Genomic DNA, 13,406 nt, shown 5'->3' on the forward strand with positions numbered 1-13,406 from the left:
GAAACACAGAGATGATAATCAAAGAGCAGGCAGACAATTGTACAACCCAAATATCTGCTGCACATTCTCAGCACACCATCCTCTTACCTGTAAAACACAATGTTTATCAAACCTAACAGAGGGAAAGTTTCCATACCCTAACTACATTAAATCCAGATAAAATCACAATAGGCCACCTTAAAAACAAATACCTAAAAGCTTCAAGCTATATTTGGTACTTCATCTGGTACAACAGCCTGTTCCCCATGCAATAAAAGACAGATGCTGGAAAATCCTGAATAGACCACACAACAACCTTCCAAACCTATTGTTTCTTCTACCACTATCAATTAAGGCTCCTCTGCCTCCTATAAAAATGCTTTCAGTCATGCATATTTTCTTCTTCATCTCATCTGTAGGTAGGTCCAATCTTCTTATGACCCTTACAGTAAGGGATGTTGATCAAAAATGGGTTTTTTCAGAGTTTTAAAGGCAGTGACATTGGGTTACTTGCACTTGCACTGTGAGAAAGGGCAAGAAAGGGCATACAATGCTTCTCTACACTGTTAATTATTTAAAGTGGACTTGAATAGTAGGCATTTGAAGTGATTTCTACCAAAATACACTATCACACATTTGTCAACACTTCCTTTTATCTGCCATTAATTCCTCATAATGGTCTCAAGTCCCCACTGTTCTGAATAACTGTCTCAGTTGGCAGTTTTGCCATCTTACCACTCTCCCTCTTTTTCAAGCACTTAGTCTTTATTTTAAGCACCCAACTGAGCAGGGCAATAACTGATCCTTACTAGACAGAGCATTTGGTTCAGTATTTGAAGCTACTTACATGAAAACCCATATCCTTCCCCCTCACTGAATTTCCTGTCATAGCTGCACCACAGAAACCTTATGGATTTAGATGACATAATCACATATATTCTTCCTAGCAATTTTAAGCTTTTTCCATCTTAAGTTTTCTCAAGGAGTAGGAAAACTTTTTAAGACACAACATAAGTGAAACAGCACTAAAGCAGACAGAAACTGATGCTCCTTTCTCACAATCACCTTAACTTTCCATGCCATAATTACTGTCCCGAGAACATGACCAAATTGTAGAAGAGAAGCAGTACCTGGACTTTAATTCAAGCCTTTCCACTCACTGTTCATATACTCTTCCAGTATCTGAAGTGGTCCTACAGCAAAGCCAGAGAGGGATTCTTTGTCGGGAACTGTAGTGAAAGGACAAGGAGTAATAGATAAGCATTGAAAGAGGGGAAACTTAAGAAGAAATTCTTTACAGTGAGGGGGGTGAGGCACTGGTACACGTTGCCCTGGGAAGCTGTGACTGCCCCATCCCTGCCAATGTTCAAGGCCAGGCTGGATAATGCCTTGAGCAACCTGATCTAGCAGAAGATGTCCCTGCCTAAGGTAAGGAGGGGTGGAACTAGACAAGTTTTGAAATGCCTTCCAAACCCTTAACATTCTATGAATTTCTAGGACCCAACCAGCAAACCCACAGCGGGGAAGAAAGACCCCCATGCACAGAAAACGAAACAGACACCAAACCACACACGCACACAAACCCAGAAACCTTCCCAGACAACCAACTTCTGCTTCCTGAAGCGCCAACACCGCACTTTGGTTAAACTAAACTCCCTTTCTACAGCCGGGCTCGGCATTGCCGAGCAGCACAAACCCGCTCGGAAGTACAGACCGCTCCTCGCGCACCCACAGGCGGCCCCGCTGCACTGGCGCGGGTTATTGACAGCAGCAGCTCCGCGGAGCCCCGGGAGCGCCCACGAGGAGGCCGGGAGCGCTCCCAGCCAGCCTCCCGCCGTAGCGGCCTGCACGGGCCACAGAGCGAGCCATGGGCGAGGAGCGGCTGCCGGGGGCTCCGGACACGGGGGGAAGGAGGCAGCGAGCACCAGAGAACGGGAAGAAGCCGGGGAAAGGGACGGAGAGGCGCTGAGCCCCGGCCCGCACGCGCGGCGCCCTCACCTCACCTGCGCTCCGCGCCGCCCGCCGCGCCCGCCGTGCCCGCGCCGCGCGCCCCATTGGCTGCGCTCTCTCCCTTCCCCGAGCTCCCATTGGCCGAGCCGCCGCACGTCCCGGCGCCGCGTGTTCCTATTGGCCCAGCCGCCGCTCTCCGCCGGGTGCCGGTTCCCGCCCCCTCGCGAGAACAACTTTATTGACGCGCCCGGAGGCGGGCGCGGACCGAATGTGGGGGGGGCAGGTGCCTCCCGCGGCCCGGGTTCGAGGCTGCCTCCCGCCTCCCCGCGATGCGCGCGCCGCGCCGAAATCGCCGAAATAAGAGAGACGCAGAAATAACGTGCATGGGGCTATTCCTCTCTATTCCCCCTCTTCCTTCCTAGTCAGCGCTGACTCTTGCTGGCATAACCCCGTCTGGGAGCTGATTCCTTGGGAGGTAAAAGGAGGATAAAGAATTCATCCCGATTTTGCCTCCTATGGGCAAATACACCAGCAAACAAACTCACAGCCAGCAGGTACTCTCACCATCACCTGTACAATGTTCAGGTGTTCTGAGGATTATAGAGGTCCGCTGTGTTTGGTCCCCTCCTGGGCACACGCACGACAGCTCTTAAACAGATATTGCCAATGACACGGGATTTGTCGGGCAAAATCTGAGAACGGGGAATTTAATGGACTCGAAAGGCAGCAGCCTGCTTATATAAGAGATGGTGGATCTTGCTACTGGTCCAAAACATCGCCCATCAAACCTTCAAAGCCGAACAGATTTCCCCATTGATACAGTCTCTATTTCCGAATTTTCCCATGTAAGAAGCAGTTCCCAGGGCAGAGGCAGCACTAGCACCGGCTGTAGCCGCTCCTCCTAATTGCCAAGTGCGTGCAGGGTTCAGGGTAGATTCCTGCCTGTCGTATCAGTTTGGGGGGAGCACTTGTCCCCGGCAGGATGCCCTGGTGGAATGATGCCCTAGTAGGAAAGGTGCCTTGGTGGGACAGTTGTCCTGGTGTGACTGGTGTCCTGATGGGATGGATGGCCTGGTAGGGTGGCTGTGCCACCCCAGCTCTCCCTGAGCTCTTCCAGGCTCCCGGGGCACCTCTGCAGAGCGAGGAGAGTCCCGGTCCGCCCGGAGCCGCCGCCGGTGCCCTGCGGGGCGGGATGGGGCACAGCCGTCCTGAGGGGCCGGGAGCGGGAAGAAGCAGACACAGGAGGGACCGAGGGAAGCGGGGACAGGCAGGGAGCCGGGCCGGGCGCTGCGGGCAGGCAGGTGGCAGCAGATCCCTGCGGAAGGGCTCGCCCGGCACAGCCGCTCCCGGGGCGGGACCCTGCCGCTGTAGGGGCGGGAGCGACACACACAAGGCACACTGTACTTCACTTGTTTATTCACACTATTCTGTGCTTGTTTATTACAACAACCGGCTGTCTTTCGCACACTCTACAAAGTTTACACTTTGTTCATTGGCCACAATAGATCAACATAAGGTTCATTGGCGTAAAACCCATCTACGCCTCTGTTTTCCCCAAGACTTTTCTAAAAATATTTTTCACAGCTGCAGGTTTCTTCTTGCTTATCTTCTTCTTCGTCTTCTCTTCTTCGTCTCCAGGCCAACAGCCTTGGTCAGAGAACACTTCTCAAAACAAACCTCATGCATTAACCCTCTCTAACCCACAGACCAGCCGTGGGTCCTACTATAGGACCTGGGTCCTCTGCACAGGGGGCAAGGGGTGCTGTCCCCTCTGTGGGTGCCCGGCCCTCTACCCTGTTCCCTTGCCCAGGATGTGCAGGGTGCTGTCCCCTCTACATCAGATGCCTGTACCCTCCATACTGGGTGACCATCATGGGAGCATAGGGTGCTTCTCGCCTCTGTGCCAGGGGTTTTAGACTGGATATTACTCAAAATACTTCACTGAAAGTGTTGTCAAGCACTGGAACAGGCTGCGCAGGAACGTAGTGGTGTCACCACCCCTGGAGCGATTTAAAAAACATGGAGATGTGTCACTTGGTTTTGGGGTGGGCTTGGCAGTGCTGGGGTAGCAGCTGAACTTGATGACCTTAGAGGGATTTTCCAACCTTTCCAACAGTTCTATGACTATTTTCTCCTCCTCTGGGTACATTTTCCCTTTGCCCTGGGCGCACATCTCCTGAGGGCAGGGTGTAACTTCCCCTGTGCACACGTGCCTGTCACCTCTGCACAAGGTGTGTTTACTCTCTGCACTGGGTGCATGTCTCTGCGCACAGCGCTTGTCCCCTCGGCACAGGACCATGTCCCCTCGGCGCAGAGTTCGTGTCGCTGAGCGCAGGGCGCTCGTCCCCTCTGCACACCGCGCATCGCTGCTCTGCACAGAGCGCACATCCTTCCTGCACAGGACACGTGTCCCTCCTGCACATGCTGTGTGTCAGCGCCCCGCGGGGGCACGGACATCCCTCATCGCCCTGGGATTCACACACAGCCAGAAAAAGCGGAACTGAATGCAGCTCCATGAGCTGCTCGACCGGGAGTGCACCCAGGACCTCCCTGCCCTGGCTCCCCCGGGTGCCCAGAGAGGATCCACGGACGCCTCAAACCACGGCGCCGAACTGAGCTGGGCTTTTCTTCGGGGCTGGATAAAGCACGTCAGCCTCCTCTTGGATCAAGCAAAAGCTCCCCCCACCCTCCCACTATACAGAGCTGTCCACAGGCTGACTGCACTTCCTGCTTCATCCTAAAGTACTTTGACACCTCACTGAGAGCAGCTACAGGCAAGGGCAGGCACTGGGTACATCGCTGACCAGCTCCTCACATGGGTGCCAGCACCCACTCTGCTGGTCCTGCGCCTTTCCTCGCCCCAAATCCCTCCTGGGGAGGCTGGAAAGGGCACAGAGGCTGAGGGACTCAGCCAGACAGGCGTGCAGGCAGAAGCAGGAGCAGCAGGGCAGGCTGGCACCGGCACGGTGCAGAAGTGTGTGCCCAGTCCCACCCTGGCACGCTGCTGGAGCGGTTGATGCCTGGGGCGCTTCCTGCGAGGGGAAACCCCATCGGCGCCGGCTGTTTTGGGGCAGGATGCGGGCGCCTACAGTGGCTAGGGTCGCAGCTCTGTTTCATGTGGCTCCAGCAGCAGAGCCATGCCAGTCTTCTTTTCCAGCAAAGCATCTTCCCATGGGATTATTTTTAAAACGCATTTAGGGCAGGGCAGACCCTTAAAACCCATTTCCAGCACTACACTTCTGTTGCAACAAGCAGTGCTGGGAGGCTGCTTAGGAAAAGACACACTGATGCAATAAGGCAACACATTTAAAAGGCAAATGGATGCTGAGCTAGGTGCTGCTTTTCTCACTGGCAAAGTTAGTGCTGAGCAGTCTGGGCACCACGTGCTGAAGCTGGGCAGACTTTGGGGAAAGGGTGAGCATGGACCATCCTGGATGCCTGAAACATCCCCAGGAACTGGTATTGCCATGCTCTCTCCCACTGTGCCACCCAGCCTAGCAGAAAGGACTACATGTATACACAAATGACCAATTTTGCTGGTTTTTAAATTTATCTTGTCCCTGGTGCCTTGTCACCACAGACTGCAGGACATTTTCCTGCCAGGCAGAGCTGTCCCATTGCCCAAAGAGGCACAAAGTGGGTGAGGGCAGCACTGCTGGGAACTTACACCTGTGGTGGGGCACACCCAGGAGACATGTATGAGCAAGCAAGTGCCTAAAAAGTGACTCTTTCACTTGGCAGAGACTTTCGGAAGCAAAATGCGTCCCATGCATCTTCCCACTCTCCTCCCTCCTCCATCCCAGCAGCCATCCCAAATCCAGGCAGCCAAGCACTGCATTCATGGCTATGGTTACCTGCCCTCCTGCATCTGGAGGTCATTGCAGCTCTAAGCAAGGTGCTTCCCAAAAATGAGCTGGAAAATAGTGGAAGTTTTGCCCACAGCAGGAGCCAGGCACTGTAGCTGCAAGTATTTGGCATGGAGAGGCTGCAGGGAAAGTGTTCCTTTGGGTATGGATCTGCTCTGCAATGGGTTTGGGTTTGCAAAGCATAAGCTCTTGAGGAAGGGAGGTTTGTCCCCACTAGAATTTGTCCAAGTGCTCTCCAGCAGCAGCTCAGGGTGGGCATCTTGCCAGCACACATCACCCTCCCACCCACCACACTTGCTCCCCACAAGTTCTTTCACCAAAAGGAAGCCCCAAATGCCATGTAGAGGCACCTGCCATGAAGCCAAAGAAAGGTTGGAGGGGACTAGAAACCCTCTTTCCACTGCTTGCCCACACCTCTGGGTGTGTCATCTGTCCTTCCTAGGAGACCAGCACCTCAAAGATGCCCAGAGCAATCCCACATGTAGGATGAGATCCATCCTGTGCCCAGTGAAGCTCCTTTTCTCCCTGAAGGAGGTGCAGAGCCCACTTAGGGAAGGACATGGGGGTGTTTGTGAGCAGCCCTCTCCCACCCTGCAGCAACAATTCCTACACAGGTGTCCCAAGTGGCTCAGCCTCCAACCCAGCGCCAAAGAAGCACTCACACCTTCAGATAAACTCCTTTATTTCCATCCAGTTTCACCACTGGTACAGAAAATACAAAATATGAAAAACAAAAAAAAATAGGCTTTTCTGTGCCCCCCACCCCCCATCCCCGAAGCGTGCCGACTATTTACAGGCAGAGGCGAGCGGCTCAGTGGCAGCAGCTGCACTTGCTGCTGGTCGGCTCCTTGCACACGCAGCCCTTGGCACAGTTGCTGCAGCTTGCAGGGCAGCAGGAGCAGCAGCCTGGGGGGGACACAAGAGTTAGGAGGTGGGTGGAAGGGATTGGGGTTCTATGAAGCAGGGGGACCCGATTGAGAGTGGGAAACACCACCTCTGCATGAGCAGGGCTGATGATCCCAACGGGGTGGAGCCCTCCGTGAGGGTCCTACAGGGCAGGGGCAGCCTCCCAGAGCACCCAGAGGGTGTGCGTGTGTCTCAATGGGCCAGGGGAAGAGGGAAGGATTCCATGAGGGTCCTACAGGGCAAGAGAGGGAGTGGTGGGGTCTCCATACGGGGTCCGACACGGCAAGAGGGATTGAGTACAGGGCAAGAGTTGGGAGGTCCCCATTGGGTCTGACACAAAGAGTTCCCTTGTGGGACAGGAAAGTGTAGAGTACCAAAGAGCAAGGAAGGGTTCCCCGTAGGAGCACCAAGGTGCCCACGGAGTCCCACAGTACAAGAAGCTTCCCAGTGGAGCAGAGAGGTGCCCACGGATATCCACAGGGCAGTGGCAGCTCCCTCCGAACACAAGGCCGGGTCCCCCCTCCCTGAGCCCCGCACTCACTCTTGCGGCAGCTCCGGCAGCGGCAGTTCTTGCACTTGCAGGACCCGGCGCAGGAGCAGGAGTCACCTGGGGAGCGAGGGAAGGAGAGCGGGATCAGCCGGGAGCCAGGCGGCAGCCAGGCGGGAGCCAGCCGGGACAGAACGGGGCACTTACCGGCGGCACACGTGCAGTCCTGGGGGTCCATGGCTCGGCTCGGCTCGGCTCGGCTTAGCTCAGTCTGGCTTGGCTCGGCTCGGCTCGGCTCGCTCCGGCGGGATGGCAGCGGTGCAGAGCAGCGCCGGCCGCCCGCTATTTATGGGGCAGGACGCGGGGCGGTGCTGGCGCTGCGCACGGTGCAGCGGCGAGACCGAGACCGGGCCGTGCTCACCGCGGGCCGTGCTCACCGGGGGCGGCGCCGGGCCGTGCTCACTTGGGGCCGTGCTAACTTCGAGCCGTGCTCACCGGGGGCGGTGCTCACTTAGGGCCGTGCTCACCCTCGGGCCGTGCTCACCCCGGGGCAATACTCCCCCTCGGGCCGTGCTCACCGGGGCCGTGCTCACCCCGGGGCCGTGCTCACCCCGGGGCCGTACTGTGCTCACCCTGGGGCCGTGCTCACTCCGGGGCCGTGCCCCACCCCGGGCCGTGCCGTGCCGCGCTCACCCGGGTCACGGACGTGCCCGCCCAGCCCGGCTCCCGGCCCGCTGCGGGCACCCCGGGTGTCCCAGCTGCGCCCCGCTCCCGCCGGGTGCTGCGCTCCCGGGGACCGAGCCGCTGGAATGCGCGGGGTGTGCGGGTACCAGCTGCCATGGCACTGCCACCGCGTCCTGCACACTTGGGACAGCCCCGTGACGCTGCCCCATGTGTCCAGCGCTGTGGTGCAGCAGTGCCCCCCCACCTCAGGGTGGCTGTGGGGTGCACGGGGCTGTCCCTGAGGATGAGACTGATTGTTCAAGGCGCCCCACTGGAGAGTGAGATAGCCCTGGGCAGCCCCCGTGGGAGTGCTCAGATGGTAGGAGGGATGAATCATAGAACAGCCTGAACACAAGGATCATTGAGTCCAACTCCTAAACCTGCACAGGACAACTCCATAAAGTACACTGTGTGCCTGAGCATGTTGTCCAAAAAGCTCCCTAAGCTCTGTCAGGTTTGGTGCAGTGACTACTTCGCTGGGGAGTCTGTTCCAGGGCCTGACTACCTTCTGAGCAGAAAACATTTTCCTGATACCCAGTCTAAACCTCCCTTGACAGAGTTTTGTGCAGTACCCTCAGGTGAGCGTGGGGATTCAGTGTGGTAGCTTGGCATTGCCAGCTGGGAGCGGCTGGGAATCACTTTCTCATCCCTGTGAGTTTTCCAGCCGGTCACAGGGTTTATGTGCCAACTGGCTTCCACCACCTCGCACGTGCTTATGGCCAGTTCAACATCCAGCATGGAAAAAAGTGTGTGGACCAGGGCCAGGCTGTCCCCATGCCTGCAACCCCTGCTCTTGGTGGTGTCACAGATGGGGCAAGCTGGGGTTCAGAGATGGTGCTGTAGGCAGGAGCCTGGGCCAGCGGGCTCTAGGACCAGGAGAGGTTCAGTGACCCAGGGTGGTTGTGCCAAGGAACGGCTCGTGCTTGTTTGCAAAAGCACAGAGTTGTTTTTTCCTGGCAGTGTTTGCCGGCAGCAGCGAGGCGAAGCCAGCAGGCATTGCACACGCCACTGGCTGAGCGGGAAGGAGGAGAGGTGGAATAACTGAGCACGTGTGGTGTCACTGCACATAAACACGGGTTGTGAAATAACTTCCCTCCTGGACACCCCCGGCGCAGTGCTTCGGGAATGTGCAGCACCCACGGGCCACCCCCGGGTTCTGCTGCATCTGTGGTCGAGGAAAAGAGAGCCCCAATCACCAAAATGGGATCGTGCACCCCTGCATGGAGCCATAGCAAAAGTGAGGGATGACTGCGCAGGGCCAAAGCTGCAGGGAAAGCAGGGGAATTCCCAGATTGCTAGGAACTCTGCGTCTCATACATGGAGGGGCTGTGCTGAAGCCCGGCACACGTTGTCCTGAGCCCATGTTACTGTGAGCAGGAAAAGGCAACACAGCATCACCACAGAACTGTATATGAACCTGTGATAGGAAAAGACCCTGGAAAATACCTGATTTCCCAATCTGAGCATTTCCACTAAATAGTGAGGTCATCCTGCAAGCAGAACAGGGAGGAATGAATGAGTATCCCCTGAGCCAAGGGCTTGCTGACAGGCTGTGCCAGAAATCAATGAGGAGAGGAGAGCTTGGAGGGGTCTCCTGTATTACTGCTGGTATTCCAATTTCCCAGGGCACAGAGCAGTTAAACCCAAGTCTGTTCCCATGTAAGAGAAGTGCCAGGTCCAACTCTGATTCTGTAACAGTCACAAAGTGGGCAGCAGAGCTGCAGCTGCCCAGCACGGTCTCAGGGCTCAGAATTGGGATGCTGGAACCTCTATCTGCCCACCCCTCCCTCCCCTTCCCCTGAAAGCAGGGAACAGCATCTGACAGCTGCTCTCCATCATACTGCCATGGGGCACAGGGGTGGGCACAGCGCAGAGCCACGGGGCAGGACCAGTGCAAACCCACAGGGACCAGCAAAGCCAGAGTGATTCTGTGAGTTTTGCTGGTTAAATCAGATGTTTTGCGATAAAATCAGATGTTTTTGTGATAGCAACCTCTCCGTCACTCCTGTGAGTTCACCAATGATGTTTTTGTATGGTTGGCACTTACATCTCTCTGGGTTGGAAGGAATAAAGATAACCCTGCTCTTTACAGGGAGTTTAGTGTGATTGCTCCATGCCTGCAACATGCCTGCCCTGCCTAAATTCGGCTGGCATGGGGGTGGCCTTTGCACCCATCAGAGGTGGGGGGTGATGGTGACATCTCAGGGGATACCCTGAGGGAGGAGCCCTCTGGGAACAAAGGGGTATTCCCTAGGGATTGGCACCATGGGCAGGGGTGCTGTGCTGTAAGCTGTGCCAAATCCCTGGCTGAGTCCTGGCAGTGGTGACTGGGTGGGTTGGGAAAGGTTCTTAACCTAAGAAGTGGCATGAACAGCTGTATTTGAGGAGTGCGGGGACAGGCAGAACCTGACTGATTCCTGGGAAGCAGCAGGGTGGCACGTGGCACCTGGTGCAGTGTTCTGGCAGCAGCATGGCTGTGCTTGGGCTGAGGGAGCATCACACCCTGAGATGGGCATCACAGGTATCACATCCCACTGTGGGCTTTGCACCCTGGCATAGGCATCCCACCCCATTATGGGCACTCCACCCCATCACAGGCATTGCACCCCATCACATCCCATCACTGGGATCCTGGTATGGGCATGGCAAACCACACTGGGCATCACACTCTGGTTTGGGCACTGAACCCTACTGCAGGCAGTGCACCCTATTGTGGGCATCACACCCCATTGTGTGCACTGCACCCCATGGTGGGGAACCAGGTCACCTGAGGCTCCCCAGGAGCACCCAGCCAGGCTGGCAAAGGTGGCAGGGGGTAAGCAATGTGGTTCTTCCAGCCAGTTTGACTAAACTGCCAGGAGGAAAATTAAACCTGTTTCTCTGCCACCCCACCTGCCGTGGAAACATTCCCCCTGGAAATGGGCAGGGCTGGGGTGGTTATTACAGTGAAAGCTTGTAATAACGAGCTGCTCATTAGCCCCGAGGATCTCTGGTGGAGGAGACAGCATGGGATTTGCCCCTGGGTAACAAGAGAGTGGGGGGGGGGGGGGGGAGGGGAAATCCCTTGTTGTGTAAGGGAAAGTGTTAAAATAAGAGTCAGAACTACTGAGAAAGACTAGTGTGGGGAGAGCAGGGCCAAGATTAGAAGACAGGAGCAAAAATAAGACACAGGCTCTTTGCCATGACCTCCCATATGCACTGTCCTCTCGCTCCCCGGGGAAACTGCCTCACCCAACAGACAGTGCCAAGTTCCTTATGGACCTTTATATACATATCACTTTATTTAGGCAGCTTATTACATGTCAAAGTGGCAAACACTAAAGAAATCTGAACATATATATAAAAAAAGACAACTAACATACACAATAAGGTTATTCTTCTTTGGCCCACCCCGGATGTGCATCACCCCCAGATGTGCAGTCAGGGGTCCCCTATTTGCAGCAGCTGCACTTGGCAGAGGGGGGCCCCTTGCAGACGCAGCCCTGTGCACACTTGGCACATCCAGCTGGGCAGCAGGAGCAGCAGCCTGTGGGAGAGACAAAAAAAAAAAAAAAATAAGGGCATTCTCGGGAAGTCTCAGGCTGGGGCTTGGGGGACACCTCCCATGTATTCATGTTGTTCCCTTTTAGCAGCATCCCCATTCTTGGCAGTGTCTTCCAGGGGGTTAGTGCAGCCAGGGCTGGCACTGGAGAGGCAGGGGGAGAGTGTGGAACTCCCAGGGGTTCACCAGGATTCCCCCAGTCCCTCTCCTTGCAAACCCTCATGGCACACAGCTCTGCTGTGGGTGACAGCATCAGGAGCACCCAGAAGAAATCCCAGTGCCAGGTTTCCTCCCCAGCATCCCCCTGTGCTGAGCCTGAGGTGCTATTGAGGGGAATGCTCAGGTTTAGCTGGTACTGAGTGACTTGCATTGCCTAGAGAGGGGGTGGTGCTCCTTTGGGGGGAAAAAAACCATATGTGAGGAATAAACTCGCCACTGGCAATGCTGAGACTGATTTGATTCAGTGCATACACGGATGAGTAGTAAAAATCCCCCGAGTGTTTCTGCCCCCTCCCGCCCCCGGGGGGCTTAGGGATCCCCTTACCTTTTTTGCACGATGTGCATTTGCAGTTTTTGCATTTGCAGTTGTCCCCGCAGGTGCAGGTGCCACCTAAAACACGGAGAAAAAGAGGTTTAGAAGAGGTGATGGGAGGGGATACCAACAACCCAGAGATCCGCGGGGAACAGCATTGCGTCCTCTCCGAGCATCCAGTGATGCTTCAGCCTCGCTCAGAGGGGAGGTCACGGCATTCCCAGCTGCTTTCCAGTGAGATGCTCCCAGCGCGACACCGCAGTGCCGGGAGAGGACTTCAGCCGCTGGCCAGCCCGTGCCGAGAGAGTAGCAGGAGTGGCGGAGGAGGCCGGGCGGCAGTGCCGGCGCTCCCGCAGGGATGCTGCGGCTCCCGCTTTCCCCCGGGATGGAAGGGAACGCTGCCCTACCTGTGGCACAAGGGCAATCCTGAGAGTCCATATTCAGGCTGGGCTGGCTGCCTGCTGTCAGACGCGCTGGGCGGCGGGAAGGAGCTTTGGCAGGACTCGCAGCCGCCTCCTATTTATCCTTGGGCAGGCGAGAGCGAGTGCAAAACCTCCGCCCCTGCAGCCTGCGCACGGCTCGGCTCCTGCCCCGGGCGCTGCTGATTCACCGCCCGCCCGGCGTGACCTGCGGCTCCGCACCCCGCGCCCCTCCCCGGGCTGCAGGGAGGGCTCGGGGGGACCACCCGCCTCTGCCGAGGTGTTGGAAGGGCTGCAGAGAACGGGCGGGTCTCATCACACACATGACACCTGTCTCGGGAGTGCTGCTGCACTCGATGGGACTGGGGGCTGAAGGGGTGCACCCAGGGAGCCCCCACAGTCCAGCCCTTGATTGACTGATTGATTGGTTGATTAGCTGATTGATTGATTGATTGATTGATTGATTGATGCCAAAATCTGACTCGGGGGATACTTTAATCTAAGAAGTGCCACCACTGCTGGGAAATCTCAGTCCCCTCCTCTCAGAGCTGGCACAGTGGGGTGATGGGGAGCTGGCACCATGAGGTAACAAGGATTCAGTCCCTGCTTGAGACCCTGTTCTCTCGTTCTGACACCCTCGCCACAAGTGGGAGCAGCAACAAGCTGGACTGGCCTGGCCAGAGCCTGCCATGCCCTCCCAGTGCCCCAGGACAGTGGCACCCACGTCCTCTTGGCGCCGTGCATGGCACCTCGGGGCCCTGTCTCCTTCCCAGCTGTGCTGCTCCGTCCCATTCTTCTGAATTAATTTCCGTGTGCCATTACCTCAGTGTGCAGGGGTGGAGGGTAGCAGGCAATCACCCTGGTCAACTCCTCCAGCGGGTTTTACCCACCCACTCAAAAACGCAGTGAAGGTTTGGGGTAGAAGGCACAAAAAAAAAAAAGATGCTTGCTGATATTTTTGGTGTGGGGACAGTCTACATCATGTGCAGGAGGCATTGTCAGC

General features: G+C 56.3%; 2 protein-coding genes across 12 annotated transcripts in view; both read right to left on the reverse strand.

The window, feature by feature from the left end:
• Window positions 1-2,057, reverse strand: part of NUP93 (nucleoporin 93) — a 78,557-nt gene extending 76,500 nt beyond the window's left edge. For 2 of the 11 annotated variants that reach the window (XM_056500759.1, XM_056500760.1), the window contains exons 1-2: window positions 1,708-1,986; window positions 1,110-1,208 (exon numbers count right to left, since the gene is read on the reverse strand). The gene's annotated coding sequence lies outside the window, so the exon portion shown is untranslated. Of the gene's footprint in view, window positions 1-1,109; window positions 1,209-1,556 lie in introns of all 11 variants that reach the window. The other 9 variants (XM_056500764.1, XM_056500770.1, XM_056500765.1 and 6 more) reach the window with 8 other exon arrangements.
• A 9,107-nt stretch (window positions 2,058-11,164) lies between these two features.
• On the reverse strand, window positions 11,165-12,623 carry LOC130257758 (metallothionein-1). The gene is made up of 3 exons (XM_056500587.1): window positions 12,392-12,623; window positions 11,997-12,062; window positions 11,165-11,437 (listed from the first exon to the last, which is right to left on the reverse strand). The coding sequence occupies exons 1-3, from the start codon at window positions 12,420-12,422 to the stop codon at window positions 11,343-11,345; spliced, it is 192 nt and encodes a 63-aa protein (XP_056356562.1). The 5' UTR covers window positions 12,423-12,623; the 3' UTR covers window positions 11,165-11,342.
• Between the last annotated feature and the right edge of the window lie 783 nt (window positions 12,624-13,406).

The sequence above is a fragment of the Oenanthe melanoleuca genome, chromosome 11 (genome assembly GCF_029582105.1).
Source record: "Oenanthe melanoleuca isolate GR-GAL-2019-014 chromosome 11, OMel1.0, whole genome shotgun sequence".
In the NCBI taxonomy this organism is placed as follows: Eukaryota; Metazoa; Chordata; class Aves; order Passeriformes; family Muscicapidae; genus Oenanthe; species Oenanthe melanoleuca.

Coding starts and splice junctions, on each gene's coding strand:
- LOC130257758 (XM_056500587.1), bottom strand. CDS start 12,422: ATGGACTCTCAGGATTGCCCTTGTGCCACAG. Junction 12,063..12,391: donor GGATTGCCCTTGTGCCACAG/GTAGGGCAGCGT, acceptor TCCGTGTTTTAG/GTGGCACCTGCACCTGCGGG. Junction 11,438..11,996: donor ATGCACATCGTGCAAAAAAG/GTAAGGGGATCC, acceptor TCTCTCCCACAG/GCTGCTGCTCCTGCTGCCCA.